Source organism: Euprymna scolopes, chromosome 19 (genome assembly GCF_053919585.1).
Source record: "Euprymna scolopes isolate OS-2025 chromosome 19, ASM5391958v1, whole genome shotgun sequence".
Classification (NCBI taxonomy): domain Eukaryota; kingdom Metazoa; phylum Mollusca; class Cephalopoda; order Sepiida; family Sepiolidae; genus Euprymna; species Euprymna scolopes.
This window is the reverse complement of record NC_136500.1, coordinates 74,439,610-74,459,044: the sequence shown is the minus strand read 5'-3', so window position 1 is coordinate 74,459,044 and position 19,435 is coordinate 74,439,610. Positions and strand designations below refer to the sequence as shown.

Here is a 19,435-nt window from a genome sequence, read left to right as displayed (position 1 = left end):
TCTTGATAGTTATTATATTTACATTTTGGCTGTTGTAATCTCTGGCCATAATAAAATGCATTTTATAATTTTTCACGAATTTCAAACCAAAGCTTATTTCATCTTCTGAAATTTGAACATAAACTGCTATTTTTTTTTTTATCCATATCAGGAAGGAAATCAGGAGGTTCATATTTTGGCAATTGTCCAGAATGGTGTTCCATTTTTTTTTTTTTTCATATATAAATAAAGGGAGACAACTACAAGTTTTTCAATTTATTTCTGAATTAATCTAACACCTCACTCAATAAGTCCAAAGTCTAACCAATAAGATAACTTTTCAGCAAAATTCAACTCTATTCATCAACAATTTGCATCAAGGGTGAGACACCAATTCCAATACTTCTATAACAATTTCCATATAAAACCATTCATCTTTTGCCTTAAAATACACCTCAGTTTTCAATATCACTTGTTCATTGGAATGAAATCTCCTTCCCTGACGCATTCTTTTCAGTTTTATAAACAGCTAGGGAGCAGATCTTGAGAATATAGTATGTGTGAAAGCAATCCAATATGTAATTAATGTAGTTTTGTATTGTTGCGATTGACTTGTGTCATGGTGCATTGTCTTAGTGAAAAGGTACTTTTTTCTTCATTATTTTTTGGCGATTTCATATCTCAAACATCAATAATGCCATATATATATTCACTATTGATGGTTCTCCCTTTCCAAAATAATCAATGAACAAAATACTTTGCACAGTCTGAAATATGGAAACAAAAATCTTTGTTGATGTTTGTGTTTGGTCATTTGCTGCTGTCTATTTGACTGTCCGCCAATTAGCCTTGTGAGTAATGTAGTGGATTCATGTCTCATCCTTTGTCATATACAAAAAAAGAAAAAAAAACTGGAATTAAAAAAATGCTTTGAATTATAAATGCATTGTTTTTAATTAATGCAGCACCCACTTTGAACACAGTTTTCTTATTGACCAATACAATACCCTCTGATATTTTCAACCTTTAATTTATAATTAGCCAAAATAAATTTGCAGACTTTCAGCTTTCCCAAGACAACTGTCGAATTTGGGTAACTTGAGCATTCAACATCATTTGTATCTGTACGATTGTGTCTAAAGTCAACATATTACCTCTTAACCATAATATCTGATGGAGTAAAGTACAAATAACACCTATAAAGCCATTACTTTGCTTGAACAGTATTTTTTTTTTTTCCATCAGAAAGCAATATTTTACCAACACATGAAATTTCCATTGTTTTGAAAACTACAACAGTAGTTTTGCTTATATAATATGTACACTAATAATCAAATTGGACTCAAATTCTGACATATTTGAAGGTTAGTACTTTATAAAAATCATATGGACTTTTTTTTTTTTTTTTTTTTTTATTATTATTAATGGTAATATCATTCCCAGAACTTTTTGAGTGATATTTTCTATATGCATCACAGCGAAATATTAAGATTGATAAAGGATTAGCAAGTTTATTATTATTAGAAAGAAAATTGAAATATATTAGTTGCAATATGTGTTTACTCTAAACAATTATTTTATTATAGTTGTATGAATAACCATTTATCAAGACTAAAAGCTACTAGAACATGGAGGCATGGGTAAATTGTCGGTTGAGTGGTGATAATTATGAAGATTAACAATAATGAATAAAATTTGATAACTCATGAGGACAGTTTATGTTTGATATTAGATTTAGAGATGACCATGTTGTAGCACCCAGAGAAGTAATCTTGTGGCAAAATGCTCCATATTTGTATCAGATCGAGTTTCAAAGGGAAAATTATCTTGCTTTGTTTGATAATATTTTGGTAGTTTATGTAAAAAGAAATTGTATTGTTAAACAGCAAAAAACTCAAATTAAAAGTTTATTGGGTATTGTCCACAGAAAAAAAATTGAAAAAGAAAAAAATTTAATTAAAAGAAAAGGAGATTGGAAAGTAAAAAAAACTGTCCCTGTAGTAATTTTTGGGGTATAATGAAGAGGATATGATTACAAAAGATTGGTTCTATTTATAGACAGGGATGATAGAAACTGACGAATCAAATGATCTGCTATCACTATTGCTCTGCTATCGACCAATCAGAAACCAGAATAACTCCATAAAACATGGGATTTTTTAGAATTCCCGCACATAATTTTTTGTGTCCACACAAAAAGGAATTTTACTCTGTCTACAAACTTTTACAATTCAAGACTTATACGGATTGGCTAACTAAAGGGAAACTATTCGTCTGCCAGCTTTTACAATTCAAAGCTTCTCTGGATCGATATGCCATTTTGTTCAGAACAACATTTCTAAAACTAAAATGGCTTAAAACTCAAAGTTACACTTCTTTTATCCTTATTTTTCTTCGAAAAAACCATCACAAAGAGAAAATGGTATAAGGATGGGGAGGGAATATATTATTGTCTAAAAAATTGTCAATCATTAGAGATTGACTATTTTAAACAGTGACTTTTTTTTGTTGTTGTTTTAAAGAAAACCAACCTATAACAGACGAGTTGTGTAAAATGTATCGTCTTTCATAAAAACAAGCTGCGCATGTGTGGTCTCCCTCTGGTGCTGCATGTAAGATGACGCCACAAAAAAAGTGAAGAAAAGGAGGATGTGAGAAGTGTGAAGGGTCAACATTGTCTTCACATTTTTGTCAACGCTTCAGAAAAATCTAATGGATGGGTCAAAAGTTACGGGGTAAAAAGTGTCATCTTTTGCAATTTGGGGGTATTTGTGACCCCTTTTGAGCTCTTGGGAATGCTAAATCCCAGTGAAAATGAACAAACGGAGCATTTTCACGCCTTAAGATATGTATATTTGAATTCAGCACCATGGAAAACCACTATATAGACATACAAATCAAGTTTTTGAGCAATATGAAAAAAAGCTTCAAAAAGGCATTTTTTTTTAGCCCTAAAAGTCCCAGAGGGATGCGAGCCTGAATTTTGCCAGGGTCACCCATACTGAATTTATATTAAGAACAATGGCCTCCACATTTTGGGCAAGTTTCAGAAAAATTTAATGGATGGATCAAAAGTTATGGGGCAAAATGTGTAATTTTGAGGCATTTTGGAGCATTTTTTACCTCTTTTGAGCCCCTGGGGACACAACGAGAGTTTTCACAAAAAGAACATTTTTTTACTGTGCACATCTATTTAATAAAATATAATTTGTAGCAAAATTTCAGGAAAAACTAATCGACGGTTATCTTGTTACATAAGGGCTGTCCCCTTTTCATGTAAGTATAAAAATGGAGAATTTAGTTTAAAAGGAAAATGAAATAGCAATAGACAAATTCGAACCTCGTAATTTAGTTTAGAAATAGATTACGTGTGAGAATTTAAAAATGTAAAACAAACATTTGTTTAGAATATAGATAAATATTTCAAGGAAAGAATGTTAACTATCAAGTTTGTTATGAAATTTTAAATTGAAAGAATGCAGCTTATAAGATAATGTTTTTAACATATTGGATAAATAGGTTACTGAGAAATAGGAAAAGTTTTGGACACGTATGTCCAAAACACATGAAAGAAGGCACATGTTTTAACATGTGTATGACGTCACGAAAAATAGAAAGTTCTAGGAATAGAGAAAAACTTTAGTGAGAAAACTCAGATGGGAGGCAGTCGTCTAGGAGCGAGACGTCACTTCAAGAAAAAAATGTGAAACTTTGAATTCTTGGTGCTGGAAACACGGCCGTGTGACGAAATAAACCATTATGTGTTTTGTAAAGCTCGTCTTGTGTCTTATGATTCTTACAAAAAGGTAAAGTCCAATTGTATTATATATGTGTGTTATATGTCTTTACATACACGTCTCAACATCATCATGTCTACACAATGTCTGAACTGTCTGAACACAATGTCATCACTCAAAGAGCTTCTCTTTCTTCTTCTTCCATTCTACACAATTAAGGAATGAACTTTTAATATATAAGAATCTCTTATAACATGAACAATATCTATCTAGTCTCTTACAACAAAAATCTCTCTCTTAGAGTCTTACAACATCCCTCACTGTAATAAGACTCTTTCTAAGCCTCTCTCACAAGAAAAAGCATCACTTATAATAAGACTCTCTCAATGAAACCCCTATATAACAATCTGGTAAGGTATACCTCTGGAATGCACAGATTCATTGTTTACTGCAAGGATGCAGAATATGCACTGAACGGATTTTTTTTTTTTTTTTAATGAGTCACCATTTATTAAGACTAAAAAGCCACTCGCAGATAAAGAATGAGATGAAATAATTGTCACTTGAAGGATCAAAAATTATGAGAGGACTAAAAATGATGAATGAAATAAGCAAAATTTGATTAATTATGAAGAAAGTTTATGGTAAGTATTTGTTGACATTAAATTTGAAGACGACCATGTGATCGTCTGCAGGAAAAGTCATGGTAATAAAGTCAACAGTAGGAGAAAAAACAAGTGAAAGACTCACTTGGCTAATTGTAATACATTTCGATAGCAACTAAAAAGAGCCCCTTCAGCTGCTGTACTGTATTTGGCATTGAATCTGGGCCCCACCGTATGGACAACATGCCGAGCCAACAACTGATGTCCTTTTGTAAGCCGAGCATCTCCAGTTTTAAAACCTAAACAAAACACAAAAAAAAAAATTAAAAAAAAAAAAAAAATTTGAGGTCATTTGGATCAAATTCAATAGCCATAATGGAAAACATTTTAAAGAAATTACAGTGCTGTATTCAAAAAGTAGAAATGTATAAAAGGTGTATTACTTTTTATCAAAGAAAACAAACAACTCTTACTAGTACAACTACAACTATTATTTGTATGTGTATTAGTAATGAATGAGTGCAATATTTTTCCTTGATTCCGATACAGTTAACAATTCTGATTCTTTTATAACCTCTAAATATTTAGCTATTTTGTTTTTTTTTTAATTTGGGTTACTGTAAAAACCCATATAATATGTACAAACAAAGATAAAGTTAGGATGGTGGAGTTCTATGGATATTAGTTCTGCCGGAGGCTTAAAATCAATAAATACTTATTTTATCATCAGTGCCACAATGGAAAATTTAAGTTTTGGACAAAAATAAACAAAACAATAAAAGAATCGTTTTTGGTATCAGAAAATAGGCACAAATTTTTCCAATTCCAATACTGGTTCTCCCCAAAGTTCAAATTTTTCTGATTCTTCATGAATTGTCCCAATATGTATATATATATCCATGTATTTCAACTCTACCATGTGCAGTTTAAGCAACACAGGCTGTCTGTTTGGAGCTGATCTACTGAGCTACATGAAATCCCATGTCCAGGACCAACTAAACAAGGATCAAACAAGTGTTGGATGTAGGTATACACAAACAGAAACTTGTAACCCAGGCATTAACTCCTATTATTAAGAAAGGGGAGCAGTGTAGTATATGTTCATTCATTTGTTATATATGCTAACAATATACTAGAAGATTTTTTTGTTAGTAGAATATAAAATGCAATCAACAAAGCATCTATATGTTACTAAAACTGATACTCTTGCTTGTTTGCACACCGAGTTTATTCACTCAAATAATTGCCTTAAGAAAAATTCAGTTATAGAATTGAAGTATGATGCCTATATTCAGCTGAAGAGGTTGATTCAACTAAAAGAACATCAATAATCTCCCCAACTCACGCTCATATCATCTATCAGATTTTTTTTTATTTCCTCATTCACTTGATTCCACTGAAGAGACCTAGTATTTTCAACAAACACTTCTTTTGATCTTTCATCATTGAGAACACCAAAAAGCTCCTTACCTCGTCTTTATCAGCCTTTTTTTTTTTAATTTGATTTTGAGCTTGCATTGTATACAGATATGTAGAATAGTAAGATAAAAAACAATTCTGATGATCAGATTTACTGTGAAGTTGCAGTGGAGTGTTGTTATTAGTTCTTTTTAAGTACTTATTATTACTAAACTTTTTAGTCAGTTTAAAAACTGGACAAAAAGTTATAGTCTAGTGACTTAGAATGAGTGCTTTATCGCAAATTGATGGTTGAATATGGTTAAAATTGTGCTAATTTTTGCTTTTAATGCTAATCCCTATTAACCCTTAAATGTGAATTGAAATGATACCATAATATTTAGTTTGCTGCAGCTTATAACAAAAGGTTCATACAAAATTTAAGGGTTCAGTAGTTTCTAATAAAAAGTGGAATGGATAGAGAAACACATACATAGAATTTACATATATATATTTATTGTGTTTCACCAACATCTGAAGATGTGCCAAGCATCACCATCACCATGATATGTAAAAAATAAAAAAATAAAAAAACTCTGGATTTTCCTGACAAAGTTTGTTACAAATCGAAATATTGAATTTAATTTTAATGAATAGATATGTTTATTTATTGAAAGAAATTCTGCATTTGTTTGGTCTTTAAACAGTAAAATCTTAAGCAGTGGATTTTATGCAAGTTTATTATAAGGTTTTCTAAAATATTTTTTTAAAAAAACAGGCAAAAAGTAGGAAGTGTTTGATGCTTTTGAGATGGTAAATTTTGACTCACCTCTAACGGTGCTGTTGATTTCTGAAAGCATTTCCGGTCCCGCTTCTTGTAATAACCTGGCTGTCATTGCATATTTAGAATTGATTGTTTCATTCGTTGGATGCACCATTGCATGCACTTGAAGTGCAAAAATGTCACCTTTCCTGAAATAATGGAAAGAGCAAGTTGAAAAAAAATAGCAATAATAGAATATCAATTGCACAAAACAAAACAAGTTCTTTTTATATGCTGCAAAATTTGTTAATTGAATGCATTCACAAAATTTGTTAATTGAATACATTCATGTTTGAAAAAGTGAAATATTGACACTGGTGTATGATCTGCATAGTGTTATTAGATTTTCATGGTAAGTACTCATCTGAGCTCCAATCTATGGTCCCTCCCCACCTTCCCAAACTTTCACAAAAAACACTTGTATAGCTACAGCCACCATCAACAATTTCCCCTATTCTTTATCTGTGCCTAAATCTAAACACAAATTTTGTGAACAAAGCTTTTTTTCTTAGAACTGCTTGCTTGTGGAACTGTTCTGCAGGTCTGCTTTTCAGCTAACTACAATATGGTTGTCTTCAAGTTCAATGCAAACAAATTCTTGTTGAGTCGCCCCTCAAGTCAAATTATACCCAATTTCCACCACTAATCATTACTCTGTTGTCTCAGTGACCATCATACACTGATTAACTCTTATCAAGTGGCTTAGACCTTGATAAGTGGTAACTACCATGTAAAACAAAAAAAAAATGCAGGTGTATAAAAATTAAGTTAGAATGAAAAAATTCCCATGTATGGTTATTAGGTAGAATTTTCTATTAAAAGTCATGGGAAAGCTACATGTCTCAGCAGTTTAATGTGGAGAATGAGCAGTTTAGATCTTTCTCTTTTCACCGAATCAGCAGTCAAGTTTTGTAGGGGTTGGGAGGTATTGCATGTTCACCATCAATGTAGCAAAATGTAGTAGGCAAAAGTCAGGAACAAAGATAGGCAATAGTCAGTTTCGCCCTACACCGCCACCTCTAGAAGAGAGATTTCTTGGTTGTAATGACCGTAGAGAAAGAAGGAGACAGAAAAAAAAAGGTAGAAGAAAACTCGCTTTTCACAGATTTGTGGTTCGTCACAAAGAACAATTCCACCGCCAGAACCACCTACACACAATCTGCAAAACACTCGCCAACTACTTCCCAGCCTCCTGCCTTTATAGTGGCCGGGAATTATATATTTGCATAATCGCGCGAGAGCACACGTGATTCTGCAAGAATTGGATGGGGTCAATGCTAATAAAAACCCGTGGATGCCATCTTGAAACTCTTCCGCTTGGCCCACAACACAACAGACGTATCCGAGGTAAGCTCTTTATTTCCTCCCATTTCAGTTATTGCCAATTCCGCTATAATCAACAACATAAAATCTCAGATTTTTTTCAAACCCAAGTGAATTTGTGCCCCCCTCCCCCTTTTTTTTTAATGTTAAAAAATTTTTTTTTTTTAAATAGAAATAGTGGTTATTAGAAAGAAACAAAAAAAAAAAAAAAAAAAAAAAAAAAAAGGAGAGAAAATGAATTACTGCTGCATGTTGCCTACCAACAAGACTTCAGTTGTCTATCTGATGAGCTACCGTCTGAATAATCTGAAGGGATTAAAAAGTGGTTACAATAATATTTGTATTTGTGATGACGGTGGTCAAGTGGTTAATGACACAGATTGATGACCTGGGTTTTCCAAGTTAAAATCTAGTTTGTTCCACAAAATCAATTTCACTTAGGATGTTGGAAACCTCCACGTAGTCCCTCCTGTAAGTACTTGATATCTTTCTAGAAAGAATTTTGACTAGAAAAATATCAGGCAAACCAATGTCAACACTAGAATCTTTGGATTGATACAATATGATTATGATAGTATTTGTCAATAAGAATTTTGTTTTCAATGTTAACGTTTGATATTGAAACTATGTATAATTATGATATATATTAAATATGAAATTTCTGCAAAGCTAAATATTTTATTGCTGTTCATATATTCTTTAATGTTTTTTTACTTGTTATTTTTTAGTTACCTATTCAGTCATTTGCCCCCCCCCCATCAACGGCTCTCTTGATCAGATCTTTGACTTGCCAGAATTGGTTTGAAATTAAATGGTCTGAAGACCAAATGTATAACAGACAAAACTAACAGAACTCTGAAGCCAACTAAACGAGATAAAAAAAAAAAATGTTCAAATTACATTTAACTTAAAACATGTGGTTTCTGCTACCATTGGACCCTGATGAAACATTACAGCACTGAATAGGATTTTGATAGACAATTTTAAGTAAAAACAGACTAGTTCTCACTTAAAACTGCATATGATATCAAATGAAAGCAGAGATTATCTACTCATGCACAGCCAAATAGTGCTATGGTCTTCAGTATAAAATGTACAGACAAAACCATGGATAAACTGTCTTTCAAGATATGATCAGAACCAAGTTAAAGGATCTTTAAGCAAAGATTAAGTCTAAAAAAAGAAAAATGAGTGAAGCAGATTGATACTTAATAGTGAACATGAAAAAAGATAATTTTTTTGAATTTATTTTAAAAACAATCATTGTTATAGGAACAAAAAAAAAAAAAAAATTAACAGAGAACCTGTCTGATTATTCATATTGATTTGGTTGTTTTATGGCATATATAAATGCTTTCCAGGTTATTTAATGCCAAATCCAGTCATCAATGTTTGATGCATTTTAAGGAATTTTAGGAAGTAGGTATCTTCAGCCCGCCTGATCTGGTAACACCAATATATTCATATCGTTTTTCAAAATATGAGAGCAATGCATAAAATGAAGTTAAGGATCTTTAAGCAAAACAAAATTCATATCAAAAAAGTAAATGAAAAATGTTAGGACTCAAAACAAAAATACATAATACACAAAGTTCAGTATATTTATGTTTTTTTTTTTCTAATCCCTAAATTTATGATTTGAGATAATGTCTTAAATTTTTTTAACATTTTATTAAATAAAAATGCATTATAATCGAGAAATTAATATATATTAGAACTAAAGAAAAATGTTTATTAAAAACTGTTTATTACAATTCATTGTTAAAAAAAAAGTTACAAGGTTGTTATTTGAACTGTACCTTGCATATTACCAGAATAAAACCGGTAACCCTTTGGATCACGACATAAAACGTCTCCCCTCCCTTCTCTCTAGTGTGATGGATAACATTTTGTGATGTCATCCATTATGCACGGTTATTCCCATCAGTTTTAATGGGTGATGTCATCTAGTGATAATGTTACAAAACGCTGATTTCATCTGGTATGCAGGAGGACAAGCAAGAAAGCAAACTTCAAAGTTTTAACAGTATATAGAGATATATATAAACTATTGAGAGTTAAAAAAAGAACATTGAATAGGTCTGATTAAAGAATTTCATGAGCTTCCAACTCTGCAGCCATAGTTTTAGTAACACACTTTTGTAAACTCAAACACCAAGTGTTTGAATTGAATCGGTGTTCTTAAAATATGGCTAATTATGTCCATACTGTTCAGGAATTTTCTTTCTACAATAAAGCAGATGAACATTAGCCGCATAAATATTTAATGGTCGATTTGAATAATGTACAGCTATAAATACATTCAAGCACAAACAAAAGAGAAGCTTGAAATCTTTTCAGAATTATTCTTTTAGAACTCACATGACGATCTCACGTGATAGAAAAAAAATGTTATGAATCCTGTTAAGTTGAATCACATGAGGATAAAAATGGCCATTGCATATAGTGGAAAAAATTTTTTAATGAAAAAAAAAAAAAAAAAAAAAGTAACGATTTAAATAAATTGCATTCAATTTTACAGCATTAAAAAAAAAAAAAATGTTCATGAAAGGTACCGGGACTGTGGAGTAATCTAAACGATACATTAAAAACATCTACACTGAAAGTCAAAAGTGCAATAATTGTTGTCGGCATTATCACCATGCGATACAAAATTGTTTATTAACAAATCTCATGGCTGACTGCCTTTCATGAGCTTCCACAAAGGATTTTTAGGGGTCTTTAGTAACCATGTGAGCACAAGTTTAAAACAAATTGCAACAATGTTAGGGAAATACACAATTTATTCACACGGATTTAGTATAATAGGTATAAATAAAACAATTATGTTTAAGTGTTTCTAATCAAGATTTTCTGCTCTTTTTGACTGATCAGGATGAATGTGACAAGCAAGATATGGTCCCTTTCCATTAACGATTATCATCCTCTCCTAACATGAAAGTCACCCTTTTTCCTCGGTTAAAAATAGCTTATTTGTCTGCGTGACGAGTTCTAATTACTCAGCCAAATGGACAGCAGAAACAGGAAGTAAAAAAGGACAATCTTGACTATAACCTATCTAAGTTGTAGATATTCACAGCTTTATTAACTGTTTGATGATCGGAATCGCATATTTAAATAGTTATATATTAAATAGTTAATAAATAAGTTTGTTTTAAGGCATATAAATCAAGTTTTTGCCAAAAAATATTTGATTAATTCTTTCATGACTTTTTAATACAAAATAGATAACTCTCAATTAAATCAATTATTTGCAATGGTAATTCTACCGATGCTGCATACATTTCTTTCTTTATTTCAATCAGTCATTTGCAGCATTAAACACGTTTACTCTTAAAATCTAACTAGTAAGTTAAAAACGTTTACTTTTAAAATCTAATTAGTAAGTAAGCCAAGCATGCAGGTCCCTCCTATAGTGAGTGAAAAATTTACTTTCACCATGACTAATGTTTGTGAAAATTTGCAAAAAAAAAAAAAAAAAATCCAAGGTGTGGTTATTGAGAAAAGTGCAAATAAACGAATGGACGAACAGACAAACGGGAGTAAATTACTAGGTCCAATTCCTCTTTTTTTGGTCGGGGAGCGGGGGGGGGGCAATAAATAAGAGAGGAGTGAGAAGGTAACAAGAGAAACAGGAGGACACAAAAATTAGGAAGATAGGAAGAAATAATAGATTGCCTTCATTCTAAAAAAACATTTCATGTGTACTATAAAACTCACTATAACTTTGTATTTTAATGTTATTACTTTTGATTAAAATATTGTTTTACTTAAAACAAATGTTTGCAAGTCAATGTGATATTATCAGTGCCCCCCTCCCCCTCCACCAAATGTTTGGAAGTGGATAAAAAAAAAGTATAACAAAAGACCAGAGGAAATATGTTTATTGGGAGAACAAAGGTATGGATAGGAAGTTGTTCACCAAGGTAAACTAAAGAAAACTGAACAGGGTTGTTGGTTGAGATGTTGCAGGAACAGTCACAAAAGGCCAAACAACAGATTGGTTATTATATTTCAGATTTAGTTTTAGAAGTGTCAATGAGTTTTAGGGCAAACAGTTTACAACAATTAGAAACAGTCGGCAACAGTGTCCAGTTTGAGACAGTTGGCGATTCAAACTCACCCAAGAGAGGTTGGAGAGTTACAGTGGCTCAGGGCAGATGGGGAAATGAATTGATCAACTGATCGATGAACATAGCCTCGGCAGTAAACAAAAATGTAGATCTTGGTGTGTAGAGAGTTGATGTTAAACACATGCACTCAAAATGCAACTAATATTAACAGAATGTGTCAGCATTTGTGTTTTGTTTTAATTTTATACTTGTGGACCCATGCACACCCCTTCAACGGACGCTAATGAAAGAGTCCAAAAAGTAGAAGATAACACGTTTGGTTTTGCAATCACTGTCAGCAGAGTAGCAGCATGTGGTCTTACAATACTGAAATCGATTTCACTCTAATCATATTTCAAAACAAAATCTTTTGCAAGTGTCGACAGCTTGGTTAGATGATCAAAGCAGTAATTTTTTATTCGATCTCTATTTTGTGAATATTTAAAACGCATGTCAACATAGCTAAGGCCTCTGATTTCTAACAAATTTTGGAATTGATTCCAGAAATTGAAAATTATAGATGATTGTAGAATCAAAAGAACTGTAGTAGTCAATAACATACAACAACAGCAATAATAATAATAATAATAGCAGCAACACTTACAAAGGGTCTAGCTTATGCACAAGACAATATTTATTTGCATAAATATATATACAAAATGTGGCACAAGGCCAAAAATAGGGAGGGGGGTTTAATGTGGACCTATCTAACATAAAGTTAACTTAACTAGACTCTTTCACCAGAATACCAGAATCACTCTATGGGAATCCTAATTATAACCCGAAAAATGATATATACATGATGTGGGGGGAGTTGGGGCTAAAAATTTTATATACAAAAAAGAATTAAATATTTACAATAAAAAAATAGTAGTTAGTAAAAGAGCCCCCCACTACTAATTGTGGCAGATAGAAAGCATTGTCAGTTGAAAAGACGCAGGTCCACACGAAAACTGACTTTATTGAATAAACACCACAAAAACGACCTGCATCACTGACAAAGCAGTCCATCCGTCACCTAATTGGGGTCGGGAATGGGGATTATCGAACCTAAGGTGGGGGGGAAAAAAAAAAAAAAAAAAAAAGAGGGGGGGGACAAGGGCAAACTAAAAGAGGGACTGGGACGATGAACACATACATACTCTAGCTAAGCTAAAAAATCAAACAATAAAGCCTAACTAACCTATACTAAACTAATCGGTCCGATACTGATGTCTTGTTAGTTCAGGACACCCAAAATCCTTTTTGACCTAAATCAAATCAGAAACGAATTCAAGGCCAGCTCCAGTCACTCTACACAGTCGCAAAGCTTTCACCCACCTTTCGTTGAAATTCACAGGAGTGAGTTTCACCTTCTCCAGCTTAATTCGCATTTTCAACCGATGCTTAAACATGAGAACAAGCTGGGGAGCAGTGAAGGTCTCATCTCCGTAAACCTCCTTCTGTCGTGTCGACCAAATCACGCCTCTCATAAGAGCTAGCAAACACAGAAAAACATAACGTTCCTCTTTCTTCATACTCGGCGCCCAATTGCAGCACGGGGAAACCGCATCCAGTACAAAAAAATGCCCGTTTAGTATGCGAACCGTGAAGCTCTCAACTAACTCACATAACGGTCGAACGATAGCGCAGCGGAAGAAGGCATGGCTTAGGTCTTCCTCCCAATCTCCGCATCGGACACAACTAGGTGTCATTGTAAAACCCGCTATGAAAAGTTTTTTGTGAACCCAGAGGGCATCTCGGATTACCAGCCAGGTGAGCGATGCCTCGTAGTTATCGAAACAGCTCATCCCGGGCGCCCAAGGCCATATCGAGCGACACTCCTCATTCGTGAAACCGAACTCCTCAATCTTTTCGTCTCGGACAGATCCCCTCACTAAAACCCTATATAGCGCTTTGCGAGACAACAGCCGGGTGTCAGAGAGGCTTTCATTCACCCGTTGAAGGAACCTCAACGCCTGTCGACACTCGTAATAGAAATGGCATTCATTTCGGGGCCTCCTGCGTGCCTCCCCCTCAGCCGAATGCACACTCTCCAAAGCCGGAAAGGCTTTCTTAGTGTCTTCCATCCAGAAGACACCGTTCCCTAAGTCAGGTGTACACATTCGGTCCAGGTATATCAGCCTTAGAGTGTGTCTACGTATTTTGATATTAGGCATACCCAGACCGCCTTCAGACGGATGCAGGCAACAAATCTCCCGAGCAACCATGGCTTGCTTTCCGCGCCATAAGAACACGAAAAGAGCACGCACTAGTTCAAGTAGTGAGGACTCCGGGAGTGGAAACACTGATAGACGGTATAGGATCAGGGGGTAGATATGAGTATTGCATACCTCCGCCCGACCCTTTAAAGTCAGATTTCTCAAAGACCACAAATGAGCTGTGGTCTTGACCGCTTTCAAAACTTCTGACCAATTTTTCTCCAGCTGGAGGTCGGGGCCAAACCAGACGCCGAGTAACTTGCAGGGCCCATCAGTCCAGCCAAAGGGCCCCTGAAGGGGCGTTCCCCTCCAGGCACCAACACGTAAGCCAATAGACTTAACGTGGTTGATTATGGCCCCTGTTACCTGTGCATACCGTCTTGTTTCCATGTCGACGACTCTCTGCATTGCTCGTTACAAGCACAGTCACGTCGTTGGCATAGGCGGTATACTTTACTGGGGTAGAACCACCTGGCAAAGTAATCCCGCGAAGGACCGGATTCACCCTAAGCTGGCGCAAAAAGGGCTCAAGCGCGATGACATACAGCATGGGTGATAATGGACAACCTTGACAGATAGATCTTGTTAACCTGAAGGGCTTCGATCTCACCCCATTCACCTCCACCACAGCACCGGGGTTAGCATACAAGAGGCGAATCCATGAGCGAAACTGGGGTCCAAACCCAGCCGAGCAAAGAACAGCCCCTAGGTAATGATGGTCCACCCTATCGAATGCTTTGGACTGATCTAAATTGATCAGCGCGACTTCTGTGTCGACTTTCTCTATGATCAAGCATATCGCGTGCAAATTATTTTGAATCGTCCGGCCCTTAACAGAACACGTCTGTTCGGGACTTATGAGACGATGTAAAACAACCTGCAGACGATTTGCTAAGATTTTAGCCAAAATCTTTAACTCTGTGTTTAACATCGTTAAGGGCCGGAAATTGCTAATCCCATCCATTTTTATCTTTGCGAAGCAATTTAATGATCCCCCTGGTAAAGTACTGAGGTATAGACCCGTTCCTAAACCAGGAATTGAAGAGTGTGGCCAGCAAAGGAATAAAAATGGGCGACAGCCTCAAATACACCTTGTAAGGCAGACCATCAATCCCAGGGGTCCTGTCTAGCCCGACTTGTTTCAGAGCCTCAAGGACTTCTTCCTCTTTTATGCTACCTTCACACGTAGCTGCTTCGGTCGCTTTAAGGTGAGAAAAGTCAGCTAAATACGTGTCAAACTGTTCAATCTCCAGACCGGGCTCCATGGTAAAAAGCTCCTGCAAATGAGCTCGAAAACCCTCCAGGATTCCATCATTTGATGTTACGGTTCGTCCGTCCGGCAATGTGATACTGGCGATGTGTCGATCAGTCGCACGTCGACGCTCCTCCGCACGCATTGACGCGGCCATGTTTGTTGCCTCGTTCGGCACTCTTTTTAACCTAGCCCTAACTACTAGACCCTGGTCCTTCCTGTTATCCAGGGAGTCCAGTTCAGCCTTAATTAAAGTATAACTATCACTATCCCCCTCCTCCACCGCCCTTTTTAATCTATCATCTAGTGCCGCTTTCGCTGCTCTAGAACTAAGATTGAGTCGATGACTAAAATCAGCAGCGAAGGACCTAATTACTTTCCCCACCACTTATTCCCGATAATGGCTCCCGTCAATTCCCTCTGTATTGTTAGTAAAAGCTGTTCCCGGAAGCCCTTCACGTCAAACGACGTGTTGAACTTCCAGTAACTAGCCATCCTAGGTTTAACGCTATCTAAGTTTACCCGAACCCGGACTAACCTATGGTCCGAATAAACTATGTTATGAAAACTTGGACAGTCTAAAAGCCCTAAGTCGACTCTCCTAACTAAGAACCGATCGATGTAACTCGAAAGTTGCACCGGATCGGAGCCGCGTCTGGCTGTCCAAGTCCAAACTACATCCCCGGGCTTTTCGTTTCGAAATTTATCGACAAGATCAAACTTGTCGATAAAGTCTCGAAACGCCTTAGCATCCCGGTTCTGGTTAGTAGCCCTTGAAGTATTACCCCCGCGATCTAAATCGGGATCAAGGACCGCGTTCCAGTCTCTCGCTAAAACTATCCGCAGAGACGAATTCATGAAGGGCTCGATCCCCCGGAAAAAGGAAACCCTCTCGCTATGGCTATTGGGAGCATAAACCCCAATAAATTGAAATGCCAAAGCCTTTACGGTAACATCCAGCACGTGCACTCTTCCCTCTGGATCAGCATAGACTGGGTCACACGAAGCATCAAGAGCGCGTCTAACTAGCCAGGAAACACCCCTCGAGTGGGAATCAAAATGTGCTGAATAGAGCTGAAAGTCCCTAAGTAGTACACCCTGATAATCACTGGGAATGAAGTGCGTTTCCTGTACACAGCATATATCCACCCCGAGGCGTTGAAGGTCGCGTGCAACTCAAAGTTTACAAGAGGCGTCCCTCAACCCTCGGACATTCAAAGTAGCTAACCTTAAAGCCATTGTGATCTATCTAGGGTTGGGCATCCTTAACAAACATGGCCGGTGCCAAGACACCGACAGCTGTCCCCAATGATCCAGAGGTCATCTCATTAGTGATGGCCCCATCAGGGGACAGACCACCGATATCTAGAGGAAATGTTAACTTAATCGCTCTATAAAATGAAGGGTGGATTTTTATGGGGACCCGTCCAACACATAGTTTCTCTATTTTAAGTATGTCGGAGTCGCTAAAAAAGGCTGCTGGAGGAATGATATTAAAAGCAGAGTTTGCTTCCTCCAGCATAGTCCAAACTCCTTTGGCCTCTTCACGACTTCTAACCACAGTTAAAAGCCTTTTGGCATTGGGAAAATTTTCTGGGTTTGTAATGTCCAGTTTGTTTATCTGCTTCACCGCGTAGAGGTTTCGGTAGTCTTTTCTACCATGATTTTTTGATATGGCCTCTATATCAGCCGTGATCTTACACACGTCTTTGCCCTGAAAAAAAGGGGGTCTTTTCTTTTTTTGGTCTTTTTCCAGGGAGGGACTTCTTTGTCTTTTCTTTTCAGAAGTAGAAGGGCGAGGTGATGGAGGAGGGGGGCATGTCAATTTTCATAGGGGAAGCGGGGGGGGGGGAGTTTTTGGGTGTATTGTTTGGGGAGCAGAATGGAGACGGTTTAGGGGACGGTTTAGGGGTCTTTTTGGATGGGGAGCCAAGGGTTGTCAACTTTGGGTCTCTTTTTGGTACGTTTGCAGGAGAGAGGGGTGGCGCTTTACGGGGTGATCTTTTCTCTTTTGGAGGAGGGGCAGGCTTTTCGGGGAAGAGAGATTCGGGGAAATCTAATATCTTTTTTTCTTTTTCTTTTCGCTTTGCTTGCGCTTTTCATCAAGCGAGTTCTTTAGTTTTAGCAGGGCCTTAAACTTGTTGCCCCCCAGGTCTTTACTGGTCCTAATGTCTAATATCTGCTCTTTGGTCAGTTTATCTGCATACGTTTTACGAGGCGATTTAGTAAACGGTACCAGTGTCCATTCTCTCTTTTTGGGCGATTCCATCTCGGAGTTGAATTTTTCCTCGAATTCTTCTGTTGTGATTTCTTTAATCACTTCAATTGTTTTGTTTGTATTTGGCGTTCTAGCCCCAGGTTCGAGGTGCCCAACAACCACCTCTTTAGGGTTTGTTGTGTTTGTCACATTGGTTTTTATCTTTTTCGGACAGGTGTAAGTTAAGTGACCTACTTCACTACAAATCCAGCAGGTCAGCCTCCTCCCTGTGACCATAATGGGGAGTTTTTCAGCTCCCGCTTCCAGGAAGTAGGGTATTTCGAGGAAAGCTTCTTTGTTTAATAGGATATCGAAGGACCAGACTCCGTTGTACTGGTCCACCTCTATACCAGTGATATCACCGAATTTCAGGAGGTAGGCAGCTAGATATTCACCTGGGACCGCCCCTGGAACTTCGAAAATGGAAACAGTCGTTCTCCTCCGTCCTAGGTACTCCATTCTTAATATGTAGTCTTGTGTAATGATTTCCTTTTTGGTTAGTGCGACGCATTCTTCCTCTGTTCTAAACAGGGCGGCCCAGGTATTGTAGCCTCTGCATTTCGTTACACGATCCGCACGCATTCCTGTCGTTGCCAGTAATTTGGTTACCGTTTCCTTAGTTGACCTGATCAATTTTTTGGTCTTGCGATCAACCACAAAAAGTGAAATCGTTTTCTTGGCAAATTCCTGTAGCCGTGGTGCTTCCAAAGTAACTCCTGTGTCTGTAACATATTGCAGACATTTCCTTGCTTCCGTTAAAAAGTTGTTAACGTCAATTTTAACTTTGGGTGGTTTCGCCCACCCATTCTTTTGTTCGCCACTTTTGTCCTCTTCCGACGGCACATTGCTCGCGGACGCCATGGCCGACGGGTTAGAGAGGGAAAAAATAAAAAAATAAATAAAAGAATAGGGTAAAAGTCCCATTCAAAAATAACAGCAGGAAGATAACAGCAATAACAACTTTAACAAATAAAACAAATTTAACACGGCAATAACAATAATAACAATATGTGAAACAATCGCAGGAAAAAATAACAAACCAACGTGACGATAAAGACTCGGCTTATGCACAAGACTGACACCAGATTGAGCTGGACTGAGGGCTTGTATTTATGTACAAGCATATCCAATCAGGTGATTCAGCCAATCATAATCCAAAGAATAGACTGGCCCATATGTGCACAATGGAATCTCCCATTGTGCCATAAATAGTTCTCCTCTTTCATGAGAGGTAACTTCAGTCTTTACCAAGTTATCCACAACGAACGCTGACCGAAAGTCCACTACACAATCCAATATGGTGCTACGAACAGGATTCGAGACAGAAGATTGGGAAGACTATTTCCTCAAAGCAGGCATTGCTGCCAATTCCGCCAAGAGCTACGCTGCAACTTTTGTGAAGGAAAAACTGAGGAAAGAAAACCTTCAAGTAATGGATCGAGCCATGCTAAGAGAATTGGGAATCACAACAATGGGAGTAGCTCTGTCTATCCTTCGACAAGCCAAGGAGCCCGCTACCCAGACCACCTATGCTAAGGCGCACCAGCTGCCAGGCCTCCCCAACTTCATCTTGAAATGACCCCTCAACAATTCAGAAAATTTCGGATTGATTGGGAAGTATTCACCAGAATAACGGACATGCCAACTTCTCAGGCCAATATCCAGTTATACAGTTGCGCTGATGAATCCGTCAAAAACGCAATCATAAATACGTACCCTAAGTTCTTCACCACCAACCCAGACAAGCT

General features: G+C 36.7%; 1 protein-coding gene across 1 annotated transcript in view; it reads right to left on the bottom strand.

The window, feature by feature from the left end:
- The window catches only part of LOC145239752 (ganglioside-induced differentiation-associated protein 2-like), a 92,603-nt gene that overhangs the window by 38,032 nt on the left and 35,136 nt on the right, over positions 1-19,435 (bottom strand). The window contains exons 2-3 of the mRNA XM_080103159.1: positions 6,549-6,691; positions 4,467-4,620 (exon numbers count right to left, since the gene is read on the bottom strand). Of these exons, the coding sequence (XP_079959285.1) occupies positions 4,467-4,620; positions 6,549-6,691 (297 nt within the window). The remainder of the gene's footprint in view (positions 1-4,466; positions 4,621-6,548; positions 6,692-19,435) is intronic.